This window comes from Epinephelus moara, chromosome 19 (assembly GCF_006386435.1).
Source record: "Epinephelus moara isolate mb chromosome 19, YSFRI_EMoa_1.0, whole genome shotgun sequence".
In the NCBI taxonomy this organism is placed as follows: domain Eukaryota; kingdom Metazoa; phylum Chordata; class Actinopteri; order Perciformes; family Serranidae; genus Epinephelus; species Epinephelus moara.
The window spans coordinates 26702055-26721510 of NC_065524.1; the positions used below are offsets into that span (position 1 = coordinate 26702055).

At 42.2% G+C, this 19456-nt stretch overlaps 1 protein-coding gene across 1 annotated transcript; it reads left to right on the forward strand.

The window, feature by feature from the left end:
* The first annotated feature begins 283 nt into the window (after window positions 1-283).
* On the forward strand, window positions 284-19055 carry LOC126406938 (coiled-coil domain-containing protein 6-like). The gene is made up of 9 exons (XM_050071531.1): window positions 284-615; window positions 1784-1933; window positions 3909-4037; window positions 4673-4776; window positions 5448-5608; window positions 7697-7853; window positions 11445-11545; window positions 13816-13937; window positions 17778-19055. Exons 1-9 carry the CDS (start codon window positions 361-363, stop codon window positions 17976-17978), a joined length of 1380 nt encoding a protein of 459 aa, XP_049927488.1. The 5' UTR covers window positions 284-360; the 3' UTR covers window positions 17979-19055.
* The last annotated feature ends 401 nt before the right edge of the window (window positions 19056-19456 follow it).

The following is a 19456-nucleotide window of genomic DNA, read 5'->3' on the forward strand; positions in this document are numbered from 1 at the left end:
GTGCTGGTGCTTTGATTGACAAATGTATTTGGGAGTGTCCAGTGTAAATTTTGCTCCTCTTAAAGAAGGGTATAAACAGTTGTAATGATGCATGCCACACTTAAAGACTCTTATAATTCAGTTTAAAATGTGCTTTAGTGTCTGGGGCAATGTTGCCAGGTTTGCATGGTTGGTAAAGGTGCATCAAGGGCTCCTGTTTCATCTTTCAAGGATGCATCGTGCGGTACTGGAGACATCCTGACGGTGGCGCTATGTCGACACGCGTGAGCAAGGTCACACGGTGTACCATTATTCTGCTGTCTGCGCTCCTCAAACGCTGCAGCTGCCGTGCTCTTCCCTACTCCACACTGTCGCACAGCCATGGCCGACAGCGCAAGCGAGAGCGACACTGACGGAGCTGGGAGCAGCTCGGCCACCCCGATGTCGTCCTCCGCTTCAAATTCGGGCAAACCGAGCATAGTCATTTCACAGTTTCGTCTGGAGGAGCTGACGAACCGCCTGGCCTCCTTACAGCAAGAGAATAAAGTTCTGAAAATTGAGCTGGAGACGTTCAAACTCAAGTGCAAAGCCCTGCAGGAGGAGAATCGGGACCTCCGCAAAGCTAGCGTCACCATTGTGAGTAACGTTAGCTAGCTAACTAGCTACCCAGCTAGCTAGATGCTATCCTTAATAAATAGCATTTGTCACTAAGTTGGCTGTGGCTAGTGTTGTTTGTTTGCTGCTACACAGCCAGTGTTGACACATTTAATGTGTTACATGGCAGTGTTATATGTATTTGAGCACAGCATGCTGGTGTTTTGCTAGCTCCACTAACATTAGCTAGTTGGGTAGTTGCTAATTTAGCCAGAAGGCTAACGGTTGCTAGGCGGTTGGGCAGGGACAACGTTAGCCAGCTAGTTTGCTTTGTTTTGTTTTGCGTTGCTAATCTTGGCTAACATTAGCTCAACGGTTAACGTTGTGTTATAATGTGCTATACATTAGGTGTGCACGTCACGATGCAAGTTACCGGACTGATGTTAGCTGGTAACTCACTGTTAGACACTGTCACCACGTTATGCCCAACGAGGATACGTTAACTGGGTGGAAATAAATAGCCCGGCAGCAGCACTGGCATGGACCGATGCGTCATGGCTTCATGCTCGGTTAATCAGCCTCACCTTCATAAAAATGTGTAACCGATCTGTTGGGTAGACGGGAAGTATGTAGGCCAAACTTAGCGAGCTAGCTAAATGCCAGGCTCATATGTTGGCAAAGTCAGCCACTGTGCAGCCTGTCCACCCTCTGCAAATGTGTGAGGCTTGACGAGCTGTTTTCTTTCTATTGTCCTCCCCCATTGTTCTTGAACAACTCACAAAATCTACCAGCTTGCAAAAACAGAATTTAGCTCTGAGGTCAGTGAAGAATGAGGATTGAGAATTTGAGACTGCAGCTAACAAGGACAGACGTATCATCACACTGTAATGCTAGCTGTTGTAGCTGTCCCAACACATTTCTGTAGTGCCCCCATGTTTCCCTCTTCCCCTCACTGTCAGTCACCCATTACTGCAATACTCCTTGAGTCATTAGGGAGAATTCTGCTTCCTCTTTGGTTGGCAGACGTTCACTGCAGCACATTTTGGTTGATTGGTGCGTATGTTTGCAGCACGCCTATATGCATGGTGGGTTGTCGGTCAATTTAATCAGGATAAAATGTGAACATCCAACAGTTTGTGTGCCAGATCTGAGAGTCTACTTCACTGATGTTTGGCCCTGCCACTCTCTCCCATTTGTTTCTGCCCCGCAGCAAGCAAGAGCAGAGCAGGAGGAAGAATTTATCAGCAACACCTTGTTCAAGAAGATCCAGGCCCTCCAGAAGGAGAAAGAGACCTTGGCTGTCAACTATGAGAAAGAGGAGGAATTTCTCACCAATGAACTGTCAAGGAAACTCATGCAAGTGAGTGATGTGAACAAAATAGGAAAAGTACTGCAGAGAAAAGCCTTGCATCAGTTTGAACTTTCACTCTTTCTTACCACATGACTCATCATACAAATATCACTGCGCTCCAGAGATGTTTTCTGAATGCTCAATTATGCAAAGTTTTTGTCTGCACCAGTGTCAAGTGTGCTCCGCTTGAGCTTGCTAGGTGGGTGTGTATGCACACGATGTATAAGCGCACAGCAGCTATTGCATTATCATCAACTGTATTGGTACTTGCCTGAAGCCTGGAAAGGCTCAAGATGACTTCACTGCGGCTGCTAGCTACTCTAAATGACTCTCAAATTACTCTCCTCCCGTCTGTCGGTTATTTGGTTCGGTCTGTTTTCCACATCTTATTTTCCCAACTGCAGAGTGCACAGCACGCACACACACACACACACGCGCATGCTCACACTTTCAATGGCTAGCTGTAGGCTGACTAATGGTTTGTTGATGTGTAAAGAAGTGGGAGTCTGGAAGGGACACATGCAAATGCCTCAGCTGCCCCTGCTTAAGGTCATACAGATGGACTTGTTTGGGCTTTTGTTATCTTGCCTTCTCACGTAACATGAAACAGACCTGTGTCTCCTTCTGCCTGTGGACTTAGTGCTGACAAATGGTCTGTAATGAGTGTGTATATGTTTATATTCTGTACACACATGTGTGTTATATTCTTGTGATGATAGAGGGAGAATTGAGCAACTATGGTCATTTATTTTAGAGTGACGTAAATGCTCATGTGCAGTAGCACTTCTGTAAACAATTTTGTCAGACCTGTTTTTACCCCAGCATTGCTTTTGATGATGGACTTTTTACTGTAGTCCTAACTTGAGTAGCCAAACGATGTAAGTGCCTCAGCAGGCATTTGAATCAATGCCCCTCTTTCAGCACACTTTATGACCTATACGCTGTCTGTTTGATGTACGATGCAATCACTGTCCCCCTTTCTGGTATCTTCTAATGTGCCAATATGGTTTGTGTTTGTAGAGAGGAAGCTGATAAGATGTTTCAAAGTATTTTCTCCTAATGGATGCGATAATGAAGGGAAAAACCTTCACACAGTTCCCATTATGTACAGTATGTACACACACAAGCACATTGCCCCTGTTCTGGTGTTGCTTACAACTAGCATCTGCCCGAAGGACGAATGAACCCAAGTGGGATAAAATATCTCTGCAAGGTGTCCGTAGCCTGAAAAAGAACAGACATATTTTCACACAGACTAGGGTGTAGTTGCTTCTCATCACGCAGTACAGTGGGTTGGAGTTACATAGTAGCTGGTAGTTGTTTTGGCTAAAGGGAGGCATGTTATCAAAACTATTCTGAAAATTGTTGGTGTCTTAATTGGAAGAAAAATGGCTGCACTGGGTGTGGCAGAACTTGCTGGCCTGATTCTTTTCAGAGCACTCAACTGTATGAATGCAGTCATTGTAAGTTAAAACAAACTGCCTTGTTTTGAGGTGTTCTAGTTGTTTCTCTTAGTAGCATAATGGAAATGGTTATTTTTCCGTCTCCAGCCTTTTCCAATGAATGAATTTACATCCCTTTCCCTGTAATGAGTAATCGCTTATATAATTCATCATGCAGCCGTCCCATTTTGAATCAGTGCTGAGCCGCACCCTTTCTTTGTATTGGTGAGCTGCCAATGGTGGTTACTTTAGTTGCCAAATCATTATTTTACGCTGTTTATCCCTCCGGGAAGTTTAACCATGAATCTGGTAGAATTGTAACATTGACTTTCTGTTTTGTTTTACTCTCTATGTGTAAGCTAAATGTGATGATCTGACACCAGTGTGTTTGTTCACTGTGGCCATTGCATAGTTTTTATGTGACTCACCGCGAGGCTCTTCTTGTGCTCTTTCCCCTCTCCCTTCTTTCTCATCTCTCTCGTTTCATCCTCCTCCTCCTCTTTTCCTCTGGCCATGCACTGTCCTCCCCTTTTCCATCCCAGCTCCAGCATGAGAAGGCAGAGTTGGAGCAGCACTTGGAGCAGGAGCAGGAGTTCCAGGTTAACAAGCTCATGAAAAAGATCAAAAAGATGGAGAATGAAACCATCTCAAAGCAGCTCACCCTGGAACAGGTACGCTTATTGTGGGAGAGTGAGAAGTTTTCAAAGCACCCAGTGTGGAACAACATATCCCTGAACTTGTGTGTGTCCAGTTGTTGCAGCTCGAGATGCCAGAATTTCACCATCCTTAATTCTTCCCACTGAATGTTAGCTGGAAAGAACATTTTGGTCTGTGGCTGAGTCAAACCTGTGTTTGCCGAAGCCATAATGTTTCCATGCTCTGATGACAGGATTTTTTCTGGAGATGTGCATGCATGCATTCATTGTTGCTGCTCACTCATGAATATGTCTGAGTGATGCTTGTGTAATTTTGCCCAGACAGAGGTGTAATTAAGTGATTTTTTTCCCAAAAATGTGACTTAATTTCACCACAAAATCTCTCATGAGCAGCCTATTTAGCTTTGGGGTCTTTTTACATCATTTGGCAATTAAGAAATCTTCATAGACTGTTCTGTAATGATGTTTCCCTATCACTGTGGCTGTATCACAAGCAGGCGTACAGACTGTAGCTCTGAAAGAAAAGCTTATCTGGACAGAGACCTTGGGTTTTCAGTACAGTGTGTTTGTGTGCTGTCCTGTGAATTCTTTTCAGCATCAAGGTTTTTCTATCTCTGAACATCGCCTTCTGCTTTCTTTTTATTCTCCAGTTGAGACGGGAGAAGATCGACCTTGAGAACACATTAGAGCAGGAACAAGAAGCCCTGGTCAACAGACTGTGGAAACGCATGGACAAACTGGAGGCTGAGAAAAGGTGCGGAGCGATCATATTATGTGTTAACCATTTCAGGATCTTAGAGATGAAGGACATTTTTGAATCTGCCTGGAGTCAAAGCTTGTTTTCAGCAACATCCTGTTTCTTTCATCTTTAATCTGTGGAACATCTGTCGATCAACTAATCTATCAACTGGCTAATAATTTCGGCACTAGTCAGTAAACAGCCTTCATTTTTTTAACATGGTGGCACAAACACACGATAACCCTCTTGTATAAGTACACCGCATAATTCTCGCCCCTCTCATAGATACACACACATTTACAGGCACACACAAAATGCTTGCCTGTCACCTGTCAAACAAGTGACTCAGCTTCACTTATGATGCAGGATAAAATTACTAATGATTGATTAACGGAAGCTTTCTGATTTTTTTTATTTTTTTTTATTACACATTTTCAGGGTAATGTTTTACAACAGAGAAAATAACAATATCCTGAATAATTACCTCCTAAAGGGCGTGTTTGTATATGTAACTTGTGTGAGATGCATCAAAGGAGGAAAGGTTGAAAAGAGTTTTCATTTTCGAAAATTAAGTGACTTGTCTAATATTCAGCCAAATAGATTTTATTTCAAAGAGTTTGTCGTCTCCCCATCATTTCTGTTAATTAATTATAATCACAGTGTGTCGTCTTTGTTTTCTAAACTAGAATCCTCCAGGAGAAGTTGGACCAGCCCGTATCAGCTCCTCCCTCCCCAAGAGACGTTTCCATGGAGATAGACTCACCAGAGAACATGATGCGGCATATCCGTTTCCTGAAGAATGAGGTGGAGAGGCTGAAGAAAAGCCTGCGCACCACTGAGTTGCAGCGTAAGTGGCCTCTCAACTTGTCACATGATCCAGGGGAGTGTGGGCTCTGAAGGGGCAGATGCCCTCAAGTGTTGATTCAGGATGCGATTGGTAGAGCTGATCTTCTGATAAGCTGTGGGGGGCGAATTCACCCTGCACCCAGGCAGGGGTTGTTTTCAGTAGACCAGAAAGAACAGGATACGCTCTGGCCTTGTCTGACACTGTTTACATCCTCATTCACTGGTCGTAAAGGTATATGCAGAAGTGGAACTGAGCAGTGGTTAATAAGAGGCCTGTAAGAAAGTCCTTCCTTTTAAAAGGTGTGCCCACTACTCCAGAGCATCTCAAACAGGGCAAAGGGCTTTATTTTGTTTGTTATTTTGGTTGAAAGCCCATCTAATGAGTATGTAACATGAGGACGCACTCTTACTAACATGGCAAGCTACACCCCCAGTCCATCTGTAGAAAGTTGTGACCTAGAAATCAGAGACACAGGTAATGTACCATACCAGCTCCAGTGTGTACTATATGTTACATACATTAATACTGCATGGAAATGCAAGCAGGTACCATTTTAAGAAGTGTCCTTGATGCATTCAAGGATGCCTTTGAGGACTGTTGTGAAATGTTAGCCTGATGGTGCATTCAAGAGCACTCCAGCATCTCAGACTTTTATAAGATCTGCCTTTTTCTAAATGCATAAAACAATCACAGGGGTAATATCTGTGTAATGGCATCTCCACATACTTCTTTGTTTTTTTGTTTTGTTTTTTTTAATTCTTTTATTTTATATAGGACCCCTATTAGCTGACAGTGTAGCCAGTTATAATATTATAAAGAATCCTACGATACTAGGTTGTTTTAAAAACGAATGCACCAGGAAGAAGTTTTCAAAACAGTTACAACTGTATTTAGTCTTATGCCGCTAAAGTACTTAGACTATCAGATGTTCTCTGTGAATAACAGCCCATCTTATCGAGGTTTCAGTTCTCTTGAATTAGATTTTCATACCTTTTTAAAGGAGCAAAATTCTGCCAGGAAGTTGTAATATTAATCTAAAAATATAGATGGTGTTCAGATTGAAAATGTGTCATTCAGTGAGGTGATAATAACCGTCTGAGGACGATAAGAGGTCTGCGGGTGAAAATTAAATGGAAGGAAAAGATGTATTCACAGCTCTCGCCTTCTTGAGACATCATGACTTGATTTATGATTTTAGGAAACATCAGAAACAGACCACAAAATTATCCAGCAATTAAAGAAAGAAACAATCAGTATTGCTGTCGGATTTTTTTTAATATTGTGGCTTGTGTTGTTGCAGGCGGCTATAGCCAATATTATTAGACAACTGTACACCCAGTTTGTCTTTTGGATTTACTTTCATAACTCCACAAATATGTACAGTAGGGCAGGGTTATGTTTAATTTGGTCTCTGTAAGCCTGTAACACAATGTACTTACACTCACACACACAATAACGACAAGCTATCTCCTCCTAGTATCTCTCTCGATGAACATGTCACTGGCCTGCTTTAATAAACTCTCACCTTCACTCTAATTTAGTTAGTCACTGGATTATCAACTGTGTTTGTACATTAAAATGTGTTCTACTAAAGCACACAAGGCGTGGACAGCCTAGCAGAAGGATCTTACAGTACAGCAGCAAATATTATCTTAACATTAATAACACTTGTTTGTTGGTCAGACATTCAGAAGTGTTGAATCAGCTCAATATGTCTTAGAGACATTACTTAATGGAGATTAGTCTGGACACATCCCAGGGAGTGTCTCTCAGCATTATTTTGTCTATGCTGTGTTTTTGCCACTAGAGGGAGCTGTCAGTCCAACTTTTGACTCATGTTCTGAGAAGATGAGTCAAGTATCAAGACAGTATTGCTGCTGAAAACAATACCATGACATCACTTGTGTTGTGTGTCTGTAGTGATTGGCATTGACCCTGTCACTTTTTTATGTTTGTACAAGTGCAGCAATTTTGACATGCTGCGCATTAATGTATTTGTTGTTATTGTTAATGTTGAAACACAGTGGCCAGGATGTGATCTAGACAATATCTCAACTGATGTCATCTGTTCTGTGCGTCCCCTCCCAGACACAGAGAAGCGTGCCCAGTACATCGAGGAGGAGCGACACATGAGGGAGGAGAACATCCGGCTGCAGAGAAAGCTCCAGAGAGAAATGGAGCGCAGGGAGGCCCTGTGCAGACAACTGTCGGAGAGTGAATCCAGTCTGGAGATGGACGACGAGAGGTAGAGGAGGGGGCACACGGCTGGGCAGATTATCAAAACAGTCAGCTTAACACAGGGGTGCAAAATCACATGCGTCAGCAAATCTAGTGAGGTGGTAGAGAGACACTTCATCTTAGTAAATGGAGAGGCATTTGGCTCCATTGGCCACAAGCTGCTGATTGGATGAAGGGAGCTTGAACCTGTGAGAATGAAAAGATGAAAGGGAAGGATGCAAAAGGCGCCCCAGCACACAACAGTTGCTCTTCCACTTTTGATTCAGCCCGTAGCTGCCAAGATTGCTTCAGACACCAGCGCTGATACAGGCGGACATCAAAATAATTAGCAGTAGCTTTAGTTTCTTTTTGCCAGGTTTGTGTTAGTGTGATGTAACTGAAAAGGAGCCAAACTATCAGGATCACTTACGCCAAAGACTGCCTTCTTTCCCTGAGCGAACAGCACAGTCAGACTCCAATGTGTGATTCCTTTTTCTACTGGCAGCCATTACCCTAATAGCTCGGGCACCCAAGTGGAACCCAGATGGTTCCCCAGTCCGATGTGAGATCGAAACAGCAATGTGAGTTTGCTGTGATGGCTTTAAGGCTCAGTATACAATCACAAAGACACTTAAACACTGCCCCATGTCCCTGAATATGAGATAATCTACCAAGATTAAGTATTGTAAACAGCTTATCATTATGTTTTTATATTGATTATTGCAGTGACTTTACTGCCTGTTTTGTCAAGTGTTCTTTTTATATCGGCCTATTAAGATTTTATGCCGAGTATGCGCTTGTTATTTGAAGCACCATTACACGTTTTTTTTTTAATTGTAACCATAATGATAGAATCATTGTAAAGAAACGAAAAGAAATACAAGAAATTGTATGCGAAAGGGCATTTACATGAACTTTCTAAAGGCTAAAATCAGTTTGCAACTTTCCTGTGTTGTCGCTCTCAGCAGTGGCAAGAGGGCGTAAAACATGCAAAACCACCAGGGCTGTTTATAATGGCAATATTGTAATGCCGTGCTTTTGACCGGCCAACCGCAAGGAATGGCAGGCAACCACCACATTACCATGTTCATGTTTTTAATTCGTGTCATGGGAGCACGGCATGTTTACTTTGTGCTACAAATGCCATCACCTGAGCGTCTGTTCTGCACTTAGAGCTGCATTTTCGCCATTTTTTGTGGTTGCCGAGAGTTGAAAAATATTCAACTTTGGGTGAAACTCTGCAGCCACTCATCACTCGTTTTTACCCAGCCGTCCAGTCAAAGTGAAGGAGTGGCAGGGCAATTACCACAAAGACCAACAGTCACATCAATGAAAAAACAACAACAATGCGGGAGAAACTAATGCTGAACCCACACAGACCGGTCTGTCCGTCCTCACTCCTTGTGTGTTTTAGCCTTCCCTTCATCCAGGGCAAGCACTCTACCCTGCGCCGACAGTTTCATTCTCATGCTCGTACTGTGTCATTGACTGTGTTTACAAGGTCTTTCGTATCCCGGTTTTGAGGCTTATCCCTGCTTTGAGCATATCCGGGGTATGATGTTTACATGGAACACAGAGAAACCCAGTTATTCATATCCCTGTATACATGATAAATACCAGTAACCCATTTTCTGATCACTGCATCCTATCTGCGCAGGCGTGTGTTACGTCTTTTACGGCTTTTGTTTACAACAGATTGAGCGGGAAATGTGATATATTTATTATATTTAGAAGTAAAACAAAAATGAGACCTCTGTGGCTTCTAGCGGGCTTAGCGTTAGTAGCTTGTCCGCAACAGACTTGAATAGGTCGACATTTCTGTGTCTTCTGCCGTCTAAACACGTAGTTATGTTGAGTTCTTTCATCATTTTCAGGCAAAATTCGGTTTCTTCGTCGCTCCAAAAATGGGAAGCTCTTGTTGCCGCCATGTTGCTTGTATATCTGGTGCGTCACTCTGGCGCCTGCGCACATGGCGGGCAGCCATCAGAGACCGGGATAAGGCGTATACATGCTCCAGTTGCCCGGCTTTTATCAGAGTACTCCAGGTGGCAAAACTGGGTTTCTTGAAACTGGGAAAAGGGCATAACCCAGTTTCTGAATTTGGGATATGGTGTTTACATGCACAAACACAAAAACGGGATACTTAAAAAACCCAATCAAAACCGGGATACTAAAGACCTTGTAAACACACTCAGTGAAAGCAAATGCAACCAAAGCATCTCACCTGACAAAACGTTGCACCCCTTATTGCGCCACATTGCCCTTCTGTGTTCTGCAATGTGTCGTCTTTGTTGTTAAAAAGCACCAATAAACCCAAAAATAGCCTAATAATGAAGCTTATTTACAAAGCACCTGATTCAGGATAAATTAAGTAAATTGTGAAAACAACCCAGTAGCTCAGTGGTTAGAGCAGGCGTCCCAGCTTCCAGCTTCCGGCCCATTGCTGCATGTCATCCCCTGTCTCTCCCCCTTTCACACCTAAGTCTGTCCTGTCTAGTAAAGGCGCGACGCCAAGGGTAGCGGTGCTGCTGCTGCCCTCTCCATAGACAAACAATGGGACAGCCAGCGCAAAGCGGTTTTACAGCTGATCATGTGTAGAGGCCTTTAGGGACCGTTTGCCACGGTACCGCTGCTGGGCAGGGTGGAAATAAAGCCCATTTTCACACAGAGCGCGCAAAGCGCAGACCTCTGTCGACGAACCCATTCATTGTGTATGTGCTACCGCGGCGCAAGAGCGCACCGCTCTGCCGGCGAGCTAAGCGGTGCGCGAGGGGGGCACATGTCGCGGCGTCTGCGCGCCGCCAGCCTGCGCTCGAATTGAATTTTTTTTAAATTTCACCGCAACGCGCTGTGACGACACCTCGGCGCCGCGCGTCCAATAGCAAAGAAGAGCCTGAAGTAGACCCGGAAGCGGTCACCATGGAGCTGTAGCTCCTGAACAAGCCTGTACTCCCCCAAATCCTGTCCTCTGCGCCCTACCCCGCGGTGGGCGCCGCGAAAGCTCTGTGTGAAAGAGGCTTAAGTCCTGCAGAGTTTCAGAGAAGATAATATATATAAGATAATAACATTAAAGACAAAATTAAATTGCAATACTTTTTCAAAACTTGATGATTTTACCTTTCCGTACATTTTGTATACAAATTCATTAAATAATTTTGCTCGTAAATGTCTATTTGCATCACGTTTATTACAGAAAACACATTTGATCAATTTACATTGTGCCCCTAAAGTTCTTTGTGCGCTCCTTACTTTTTCAACTTAGGAGCACATGTGCTCCTTGGGAAAAAAGGTAGCGTCAAGCCCTGACATGTCTACACTGGATTCTTCTTTGATCAGTCTCAGCTGTTAGATAACATATCTTTATCTTTAAAGACTTGAAAACATGTTTTTCTCACATAGCAGTTCGGCTATATTGAGCACCTTTCGACACCAACTTTAAGTAGCCATAAAAGAGCTTTTTACATTTTATCTTAAGCAGTTAGAAATAACTATTTTCATTTGTCATGATATAACTCTTTTTTTAGTCTAGCCAACTTCTTGAATAGATGGATTGATTGGTTTTTTTTTTAGACAGAAAATCTGCTGATTTTTTTATAACCTGGTAATCGCATCTTTACAGGTACTTCAACGAGATGTCTGCACAGGGCTTGCGAGCAAGGACTGTGTCCAGCCCCATCCCCTACACCCCCTCCCCCAGCTCCAGCCGACCCATATCTCCTGGTAGGTACTTTTCAGATGGCCACTGTCCAGGAAATATAGCAGTCACCAAGTTATATTGCTTAAACAGGAATGGCCAACAAAACAATAAAAAGCACCTTTGATATCAATTGATATCCTTAACATTGAAAACTATCATATCTCGTGATGAAGAAGGAACGAACATCTATTGATAAGTCGATGTCTTTTAAAAGTCAGTGAAACCATAAATAAATCCCTGGTTTCGATGGCAGTTACATAAAAATGTTTGCCCTCATTCTCTGTCCATTAAAATCCACTTCTCGCTCTTTTCCACGACACATCTGACAACATCTGCAGCCCTCGTTTCTGTGGAAATTAGAAGAGTCATAAAATCATGCTTGCATAACGAATGCTTGCCTGCCAAATTAATTTCTCTGATTAAGATTCATGAAAGAAAAATGATTTTGTTTTAACTGGAGTTAGCTACTGAATTATTGAATACCAAAGTAATTAACAGAAACAACACTTGTTTTAGGTTTATTAGATATTCAGGAAGTTCCATGAAAAAAGATTCACAAGGAATAATTTATCTTCTCTTTTGTTTATTTCAATACAGTTGATAATGAGATGTTAAAAGTTTAAAAGTAATACTAAAGTGGGTACTGAGTGAGTAAATGTTTGTGAGAGCAAGAAAAGTGCAGGAAAATAAACTAATGAGGGAAAAGCACATTAAAATGTATATATTTGGCATTTTTTTGGAAAACCAAAATGCCAGTCCTACAAACTGCACCAGTATTTAAAGGGACAGTTCACCCGAAAATCAAAAATACAGATTCTCTTACCTGTAGCGGTATTTATCAATCTAGATTTTGGTGTGAGTTGTCGAGTGTTGGAGAAATCAGCTGTAGAGATGTCTGCCTTCTCTTCAGTGTAATGGACCTAGATGACACTCAGCTTGCGGTGCTCAAAGTGCTAAAAAAAATGTATTTGAATAACTCAACGGCAATGTCTCTTTCCAGATATCCCAGTTCTTCAAAATAATCCACAGCACTTGTTGTGAGCAGTTTCATGGAGGAAATATTTTCTCTCTACTGAATTACACCCTCCAACCAAATCACTGCACAGAAGGATAAGCGCATCTACTCAGGGACAAAAGGCTAGAGTAGCGACGCACATTGATCAAGCGGAAAGTTGGTCACGTGCCCTCTAGTGGCGGGATAGCGTGTTGCATATCCGACCAAGGACTGACTGAGCTTCAGTATTGCTGCATTGCTGCCGACCAGGAATTCTTGTGCGTTTCCAAAGTCAAGCAAACGTAAAAGCATAATCTACCGTAATAGGAGCATCAGTGACCCGTTTACAGGTAAAAAAAACAACACCAACAAAAAAACAGTTGTATACCATAATGTTACTCTCTACATTTTGAAATAAACAAATTATAAGCATGACTTAATATGACCAAGACACCTAAAAGTAAAAACAAGGCCGTTTTCATCAACTTACAAGCAAGTGTGCGTCAGACATACTGTAAGTGAATGGGTTTTCTGGTCGGAAAGGTAATGCCCTCATGCCCCACTAGAGGGCGCGCGAGGCTTAACTTCAGCATACCACAGTCAATGGAAGTGTCGTCACTCTGGTATTGTAGGGTCCTAACCTTAGCTAGCTCAGTGGTGCTAGGTGAGCTAGCAGTAGATGCACGCTTCTTTTTGCATAGTGACACAGTTGGCAGGTGTAGTTCGGTTGAAATAAAATAGTTCTTACATGAAGTTGCTCACAACAAGGTCTGTGGATTATCTTTAGAAACCAGGTCATGGTTTTGGAAAAAGACGTTGCTGTTGAGTTTTTCAAATGTATCTGTGCCATCTAGTTCCATTATATTCAAGTGAAGCCAGACATCTCTACAGCCGCTATCTCCAACGCTCTGCAACTCACACCAAAACAATCTGATAAAAAGCATTTTAAGTAAGATAAGGAAAGTATGTATTTTTGACATGCCACAGCCACTCCAGGTCTGCTTGGTCATGTTTGGTGTGATTCAGCAGGATATCAGATTACAGCCTAAATGTTTGCATAGTGATAAGATTGTCCTCACATGCCCGAGCACTTCTGTTTCTCTGTGTTGTTAGCCAGGTGCAACTTGCTTTCACCTATCATGCTAGGCCTTGAGTAATCCTAGAACTGGTTTTAAGGAGAGAAATAGTCAATCTGAATAAGCAGAATTGAATTAATCGTTCAATATAAAGACTTGGACCTAAAGTAGATACAGTCTGTGCAAATTTCTCTTCATGTTTGTTTTCCTGTGTTTGTCACAGGTCTCTCATATGGCAGCCACACAGTTGGCTTCACTCCTCCCGCTACACTGTCCAGAGCTGCCATCTCCCACTACAACACCCCCGCCCTGCACGTCCACGGAAGCTCCTCTCACGCCGTAGCGGTAAGTAACATCCACCCTCACCTTCTAAACCAGACATCTCACAAAAGTTTTTTTCATGATTTTGCTGAGTTTGTTGTAGTTGTTGGGAGTTTGCAACCATATAGATCAAAGAGTTAGGAATTCCAATCAAAATTCTAGTTGCTCAGTAAGTAATCGACAATAATAATTTATTCGCAGAATTGCTCGCATTTTATGATATAAAGCAAACTGCTTACTAGAAATGATGAATACACTTAATGCTAAGAAGTTAGATTATAATGATCACCACAGGCACATTTAGGAGTGTAATTTAGGCTCTTTGCACGTGTCGGTATGATCTTTACACTAGAGGCTGACATTTTTTCTGGAATCCTGTGGGTCAGTTTCGCTCCTCATCCCATGACTTGGACAGGACCAGGGCTGGAAATTAACTTTTTTTGTCCACCTGCCACCATGGCTGGTGGATTCCAGTATCTATCAGCCACTCAGAAGATTACCATTGCATTTTGGCTGGTGAGTGAACCAAATGTAGCAGCCACTTGCATATTTTATCAGCATTTGGCTGGTGGCTTGTGCTCATTTCCAACCCTGGACAGGACAGGAAAAAAGGGAGTGGGCCGCACAGAAATTAAAATAATGATATTGAGCTAAAAATGTGAAGTCAGCAGCTGTTAGATGTTTCCACAGAGCAGAAGAAATACTTGATCATTTTATCTTAAGTATGTGAAGTAAAAGGAATCTTTTTTTAAGATAATATTTTTGCAGTTGCGTTGCTTACTTCCGTTGGCATGCCACCAGAGCACATGAACTGTCTTTTCCTTTGTTTCAATGTCCAGGCTGGTGTTGTTTGCTAATACAGTTGTATTTCCGTACCTCAGCACAGTGGATTTGATGACTATGAGGTTACCTGCTGTCTTTAAGTTGTAATCTAAAGGTGTTTACATCGATATCTTTCGGACTCTGTACGTTCTAGTTCTTTTTATGTATATCAGCAAACTGTAAAAAAGGGTTACGAGTCCTACATTGTTCACCGAGTGTAGGTGTGAACATTTACATAACTTAAACCTGCAAACGGAAATTGGCTCAGACATCACTCAGATATTGTCGGTACGACACACATATAAACCCGCGCTTACATAATTGTCAGTGATACCAGGAGAACATAACATGTCTCCATAAATGTCCGAAGGTTAAGTTGGCTGTGCTGTTATCTTTTCAATAACAGCGATAAATGAATCAACCCACTTTATCTGCGTCAAGTATATTTCTTTATTAACTTATCTTTTATACTTTTATTAAGATTTTATACCAGGGTTATCATCCATTAAAGCCTTTCTCCAAACCAACAAATATGCTTTTAGTTTCCGTTATGACTGACACCTACATCAGTTGTGACACGACAAGGTTGTATGAGTCAGCATGACCTCAAGTATGTGTGTTAATATTGGGGGTTTTTTCTTGTAAACTTTCTGAATATATTGCTACTGTTTAGATGGTTTTATGAAAGAATCCCATAAGGAGTAATTTAAGCGTGAATGTTCTGGCAATAGACATAGAATGGACATTGAACTCTTAGCCGTGGTTATTTGACTAGGACAAACAATGGTAATTGTTGTTGTGTGTTATGGCGCAGTACGCGTCAGCAGGGCTGTGAAGTCGGTCACACTCACTAGTTGGAGGACTTTGTTTTGGTTTTGGATTAAATGGGTCACCACACTCCTTCATGTATAATTGCGAAATTATTACTGAATAAGAAAAAGCCGTATCACATATACAAAAATATGTGCCAATCAACCGTACTCTCAGGACGAAGTGACATCCTGTATTTCCATGATCAGTCACTGTGGTATAGGAGTTACAGGGTGTAAATTGTGGTCAGTTGCTTGCTAGCTGGATGGTCAGGGCTTGTACATAAGTGTCTCCATGCATTTTTTTCCCTTAACACAAGTCATGTACAGATGAAGTTCAGCCACCTCATTGGCTCAGTCGTGACTTTACACCTCCCAGAAATCTCTAAGAAGAGGATACACAACTGTCACCACTGATCAGCTTGATGAATGGCTGAGCTGACACGTTGTCTGTACTTCACGGCTGATGTACCAGTTGTTTTGGATTATTTTGTTCTTGGTTCACATACCAGGTACTTTGTTTTGGAATAATATCACTTCTAGGAACAGGCTCTGTTATTCAGAGGGGTTTCTGTTGGGTTTAAACCAGTTTAAAGAGGGATTATAAACTAATGTAGGAGACATGTCCTCATTGGCACAGCTCTTGTTTTTACCTGCAGTGCCGGAACACTCGAGTTTTGAAATATCTGTATTACTGATGGGAACACTGCCAGTCTGGTACGACTCAGGTCACTGTGACCTCTCAACTGAAACTGACATCTCTGACTACTTCTTTGACCTCATGCTAAGATGTTACAGTTTTTTACAAGCAGGACCTTATGGACTTCTTTTGTTCATCAGTAATGTACTTTGTTAAATGTATTACACATTCAAATCTTTACATGTTTACTAGGGGTGCACCGATGGGGAGATTTTGGGCAGATACTGACACCAGTGTTTCATACTGATGATTTTTTGTTGTTATTGCCCCTTTTGTGTCTGGAAAACAAAGAAATCTTCATTGTAAAAAAAAATAATTTTAAATTCATACAACCCTCCATTCCAATGAGCACAAATACAACCATACAAATTTATGAAACAGCCTTTAATATAACCTTTCACATAAGGAACAGATTTTGTTTTGTTTTTTAAAACCGCTTCAAAAGCCTACTTACTAAATCAACATCCCCCCTCTAATATCTGTTTTATATTGCTGTGAAAACATCAACAAATCTTTCCTTCAAGTAACTTAACTTATTCCGGAGTCTCATCAAAAACTGAATTTTACAGGATTACATTTGAACACATCATGTTTTCTATTGTCTCTAGGTCAGCGGGATGCCGTTAGTTTCAAGCCCTGCTTTTTCGCCTGCGTAAAATTGATTTGACCCAACAGAAAACATCAGCTGCTGCATTTGTGAATGTCATCTTATTTGCAGATAAGCCAGTGGCTGTCATCAAGGAGAATGTCAGCCGATACCAGTGTTCAGTTGGTGCATCCCCAAGATATATGACCTATTAGGAACTGTCTTGCTGTCATAAATGTTGGCACGTTTTGGGGAAGAGGTTCAGGGTGACACCTGATTTAGTCGACCACCTTATAAGGTTGAAGTTCAAAGCATGATGTTAAATCAGTGTACAGGCAGCTGAAGGAATTTATTTACTGATTAAATAATTCTGTTTTAATCCCTTCAAATGCAGCCTGTTCCTTCCATACTTAGACCTCTCTTCCCACTGAAGTGTGCTGTTATATAGCCCTGCCCCCATCTCCTTCTTCCTCCCTCTCTGGTATGTTACATCCACTCATTTCTCTTGATGAATGTGGATGGTACAGACCACATCTCTCCCATCACCACTCGGCCCACCCAGGAGTTAAACGAAGAAAGAACTCCATGTGGGAGATCAGAACCTCAGACAGATTAATTTTTCTCTAAACCCCCTTTTTTCTTTTCTCTTTCCATTCCTCTGACTGGAATTACTGTTGTCAGGTCATGACCACTGGCTCAGTGGGAGAACCATGACTAAGACAAGTACAGTAACCTCCACACTCACAATCTTATTTTCCTTCAGTGGTTTTTAAGCCTGGAAACACTGTTGATCAAAAGTAACTGCTACAACCACCTCTTTTTTATACACTGTTATTCAAACTTACCTTCTTACTGTATCTGCCTAAAACGAAATAGAAACTGTGCTGTGTAGTCGTGTTATACAAGATGAAGCAATTTTATTGATTTGTTTTCTTTCTCTCAAACAGAGGCCCTCACCAAGAAGAAGCGCCAGCCCCGACAAATTCAAACGTCCAACGCCCCCACCCTCCCCCAACACGCACTCAGGGGCCCAGCAGGCTCAGCCTCCGCTACCCCCACCAGCTCAGCCCATGGTCCAGTCCATGTCCTCCCCGGCAGCTATGTCGCAGCACGCAGCAGCAGCACAGCAGCCTCCCTCCCAGCCTTAACGCAACACACAGTCTCTGTCTTTGCGCGAGAGCGCGCCCACTGAATGCCACGACGCTACCGCAACAGCAGCTTCCATCATTACCAGCTCTGGAAGTCAAGTTTCTTACTCTTTACCAACTCCACAAAAGAAGCAGCTTCAAAAGTTTTCGAGGGGAAAGAAACAAGACGGCGGCTCACCCTCAGTGAAGCTTGCCGCCTGCCAAATCCACACGTGGCGTTGCTTAACTACTCTTAAAAGGAATGGATGGACTCAAAAATAATCGCTTCTGGGATTTGTAGGCCAATTATCTGTTCCACATTCTGTCTTGTACATGATGTTTTTTTTTTCTTTGCTTGGGACTTTAGCTGGTTGGAATTGATGTTGTGGCGCTTCTAAGATAGCACAAACAGCACATAAAGTATGTTTCATGGTGGTGTTTTCCGATAGGTTGGATGTTTGGATCAATGGATGGATGTATGGCTAGAGAAATGGACGAGCTTGATAGATGGATGTGGTTGATTCTTTTCATGCCTATAATATGACACTCGATTGCAGTAATGTACTCCACACCGGCTCACCCCACCCCCCTTTGTCTCCGCAGCAGTGTCAAGAAGTCACCACGGCCCCAAGCTTAACACAGCTTTGATTAGGTCAACAAGAGGTGTCATAAAAGACTGCTTTGGAGTTCCTCCGTTATAGGGCATTGATCAAAGCGAGCTCACGCCACAGTTATTTTAGTTTCTGAAAGCATTCAAGGCTCCGCTGCTCCTCAGTTATAACGAAAAGGAAAAAAAGCTTAAAGGAGGATGGACACTGGTACATAAACCACAGATAAATGTCGCCTTTTGAGGTGTTTAAAAATGTAGTCTGAGGTGTTACAACTTAGTCATGTACTCAGTCTCTTCTCTGCTCTTCTCTCTCTCTCTCTCTGGTGTATTTCTGAAAGCTTCTATCATCCTTGTGGATATTCCTCATCAGAAAAAGGAAAAAAAACGTAATGCTCTTTACACTAAATATACATACTGCTAAAACATTCTAAATGAATGGTACTGTTGAACTAAATTTCTATGTATGATTAAAGCTCTTGAGATGACGACTTCTGTTTTTAATTGTCCGTTTCATGAATGGTATTAGCTTCTTATTTGTGGGAACTGTGTGTGTTTAAAAATTGATGAGGAAGCTCCGTAGGCTTCAGAGCTGTTGCAAATTATGGTCTGTCCTTCATGATAATTTTTCTGCATCCTAACAGGTGCACAGTGTCTAAATTGGATTGATGCTATTGTGTCTTTTTGTCCCACCAAACCCCAACAGCAGCTGATGGAAAACATTTGTTCCCTTTAACAAATCTGCACCATCAAAGCTCGCACATGCACATAGTGGGAAACCATGCGTTTCTCATATTACACTGATGTCTCAGGCTTCACTGCACTTCAACACTGTTAAGATTTAATGTTTTATTGTCATCTTACCACCATGATTTATGGCCTTGTAATGTGT

Coding starts and splice junctions, on each gene's coding strand:
- LOC126406938 (XM_050071531.1), top strand. CDS start 361: ATGGCCGACAGCGCAAGCGAGAGCGACACTGACGGAGCTGGGAGCAGC. Junction 4,038..4,672: donor AGCAGCTCACCCTGGAACAG/GTACGCTTATTG, acceptor TTTATTCTCCAG/TTGAGACGGGAGAAGATCGA. Junction 5,609..7,696: donor GCGCACCACTGAGTTGCAGC/GTAAGTGGCCTC, acceptor GTCCCCTCCCAG/ACACAGAGAAGCGTGCCCAG.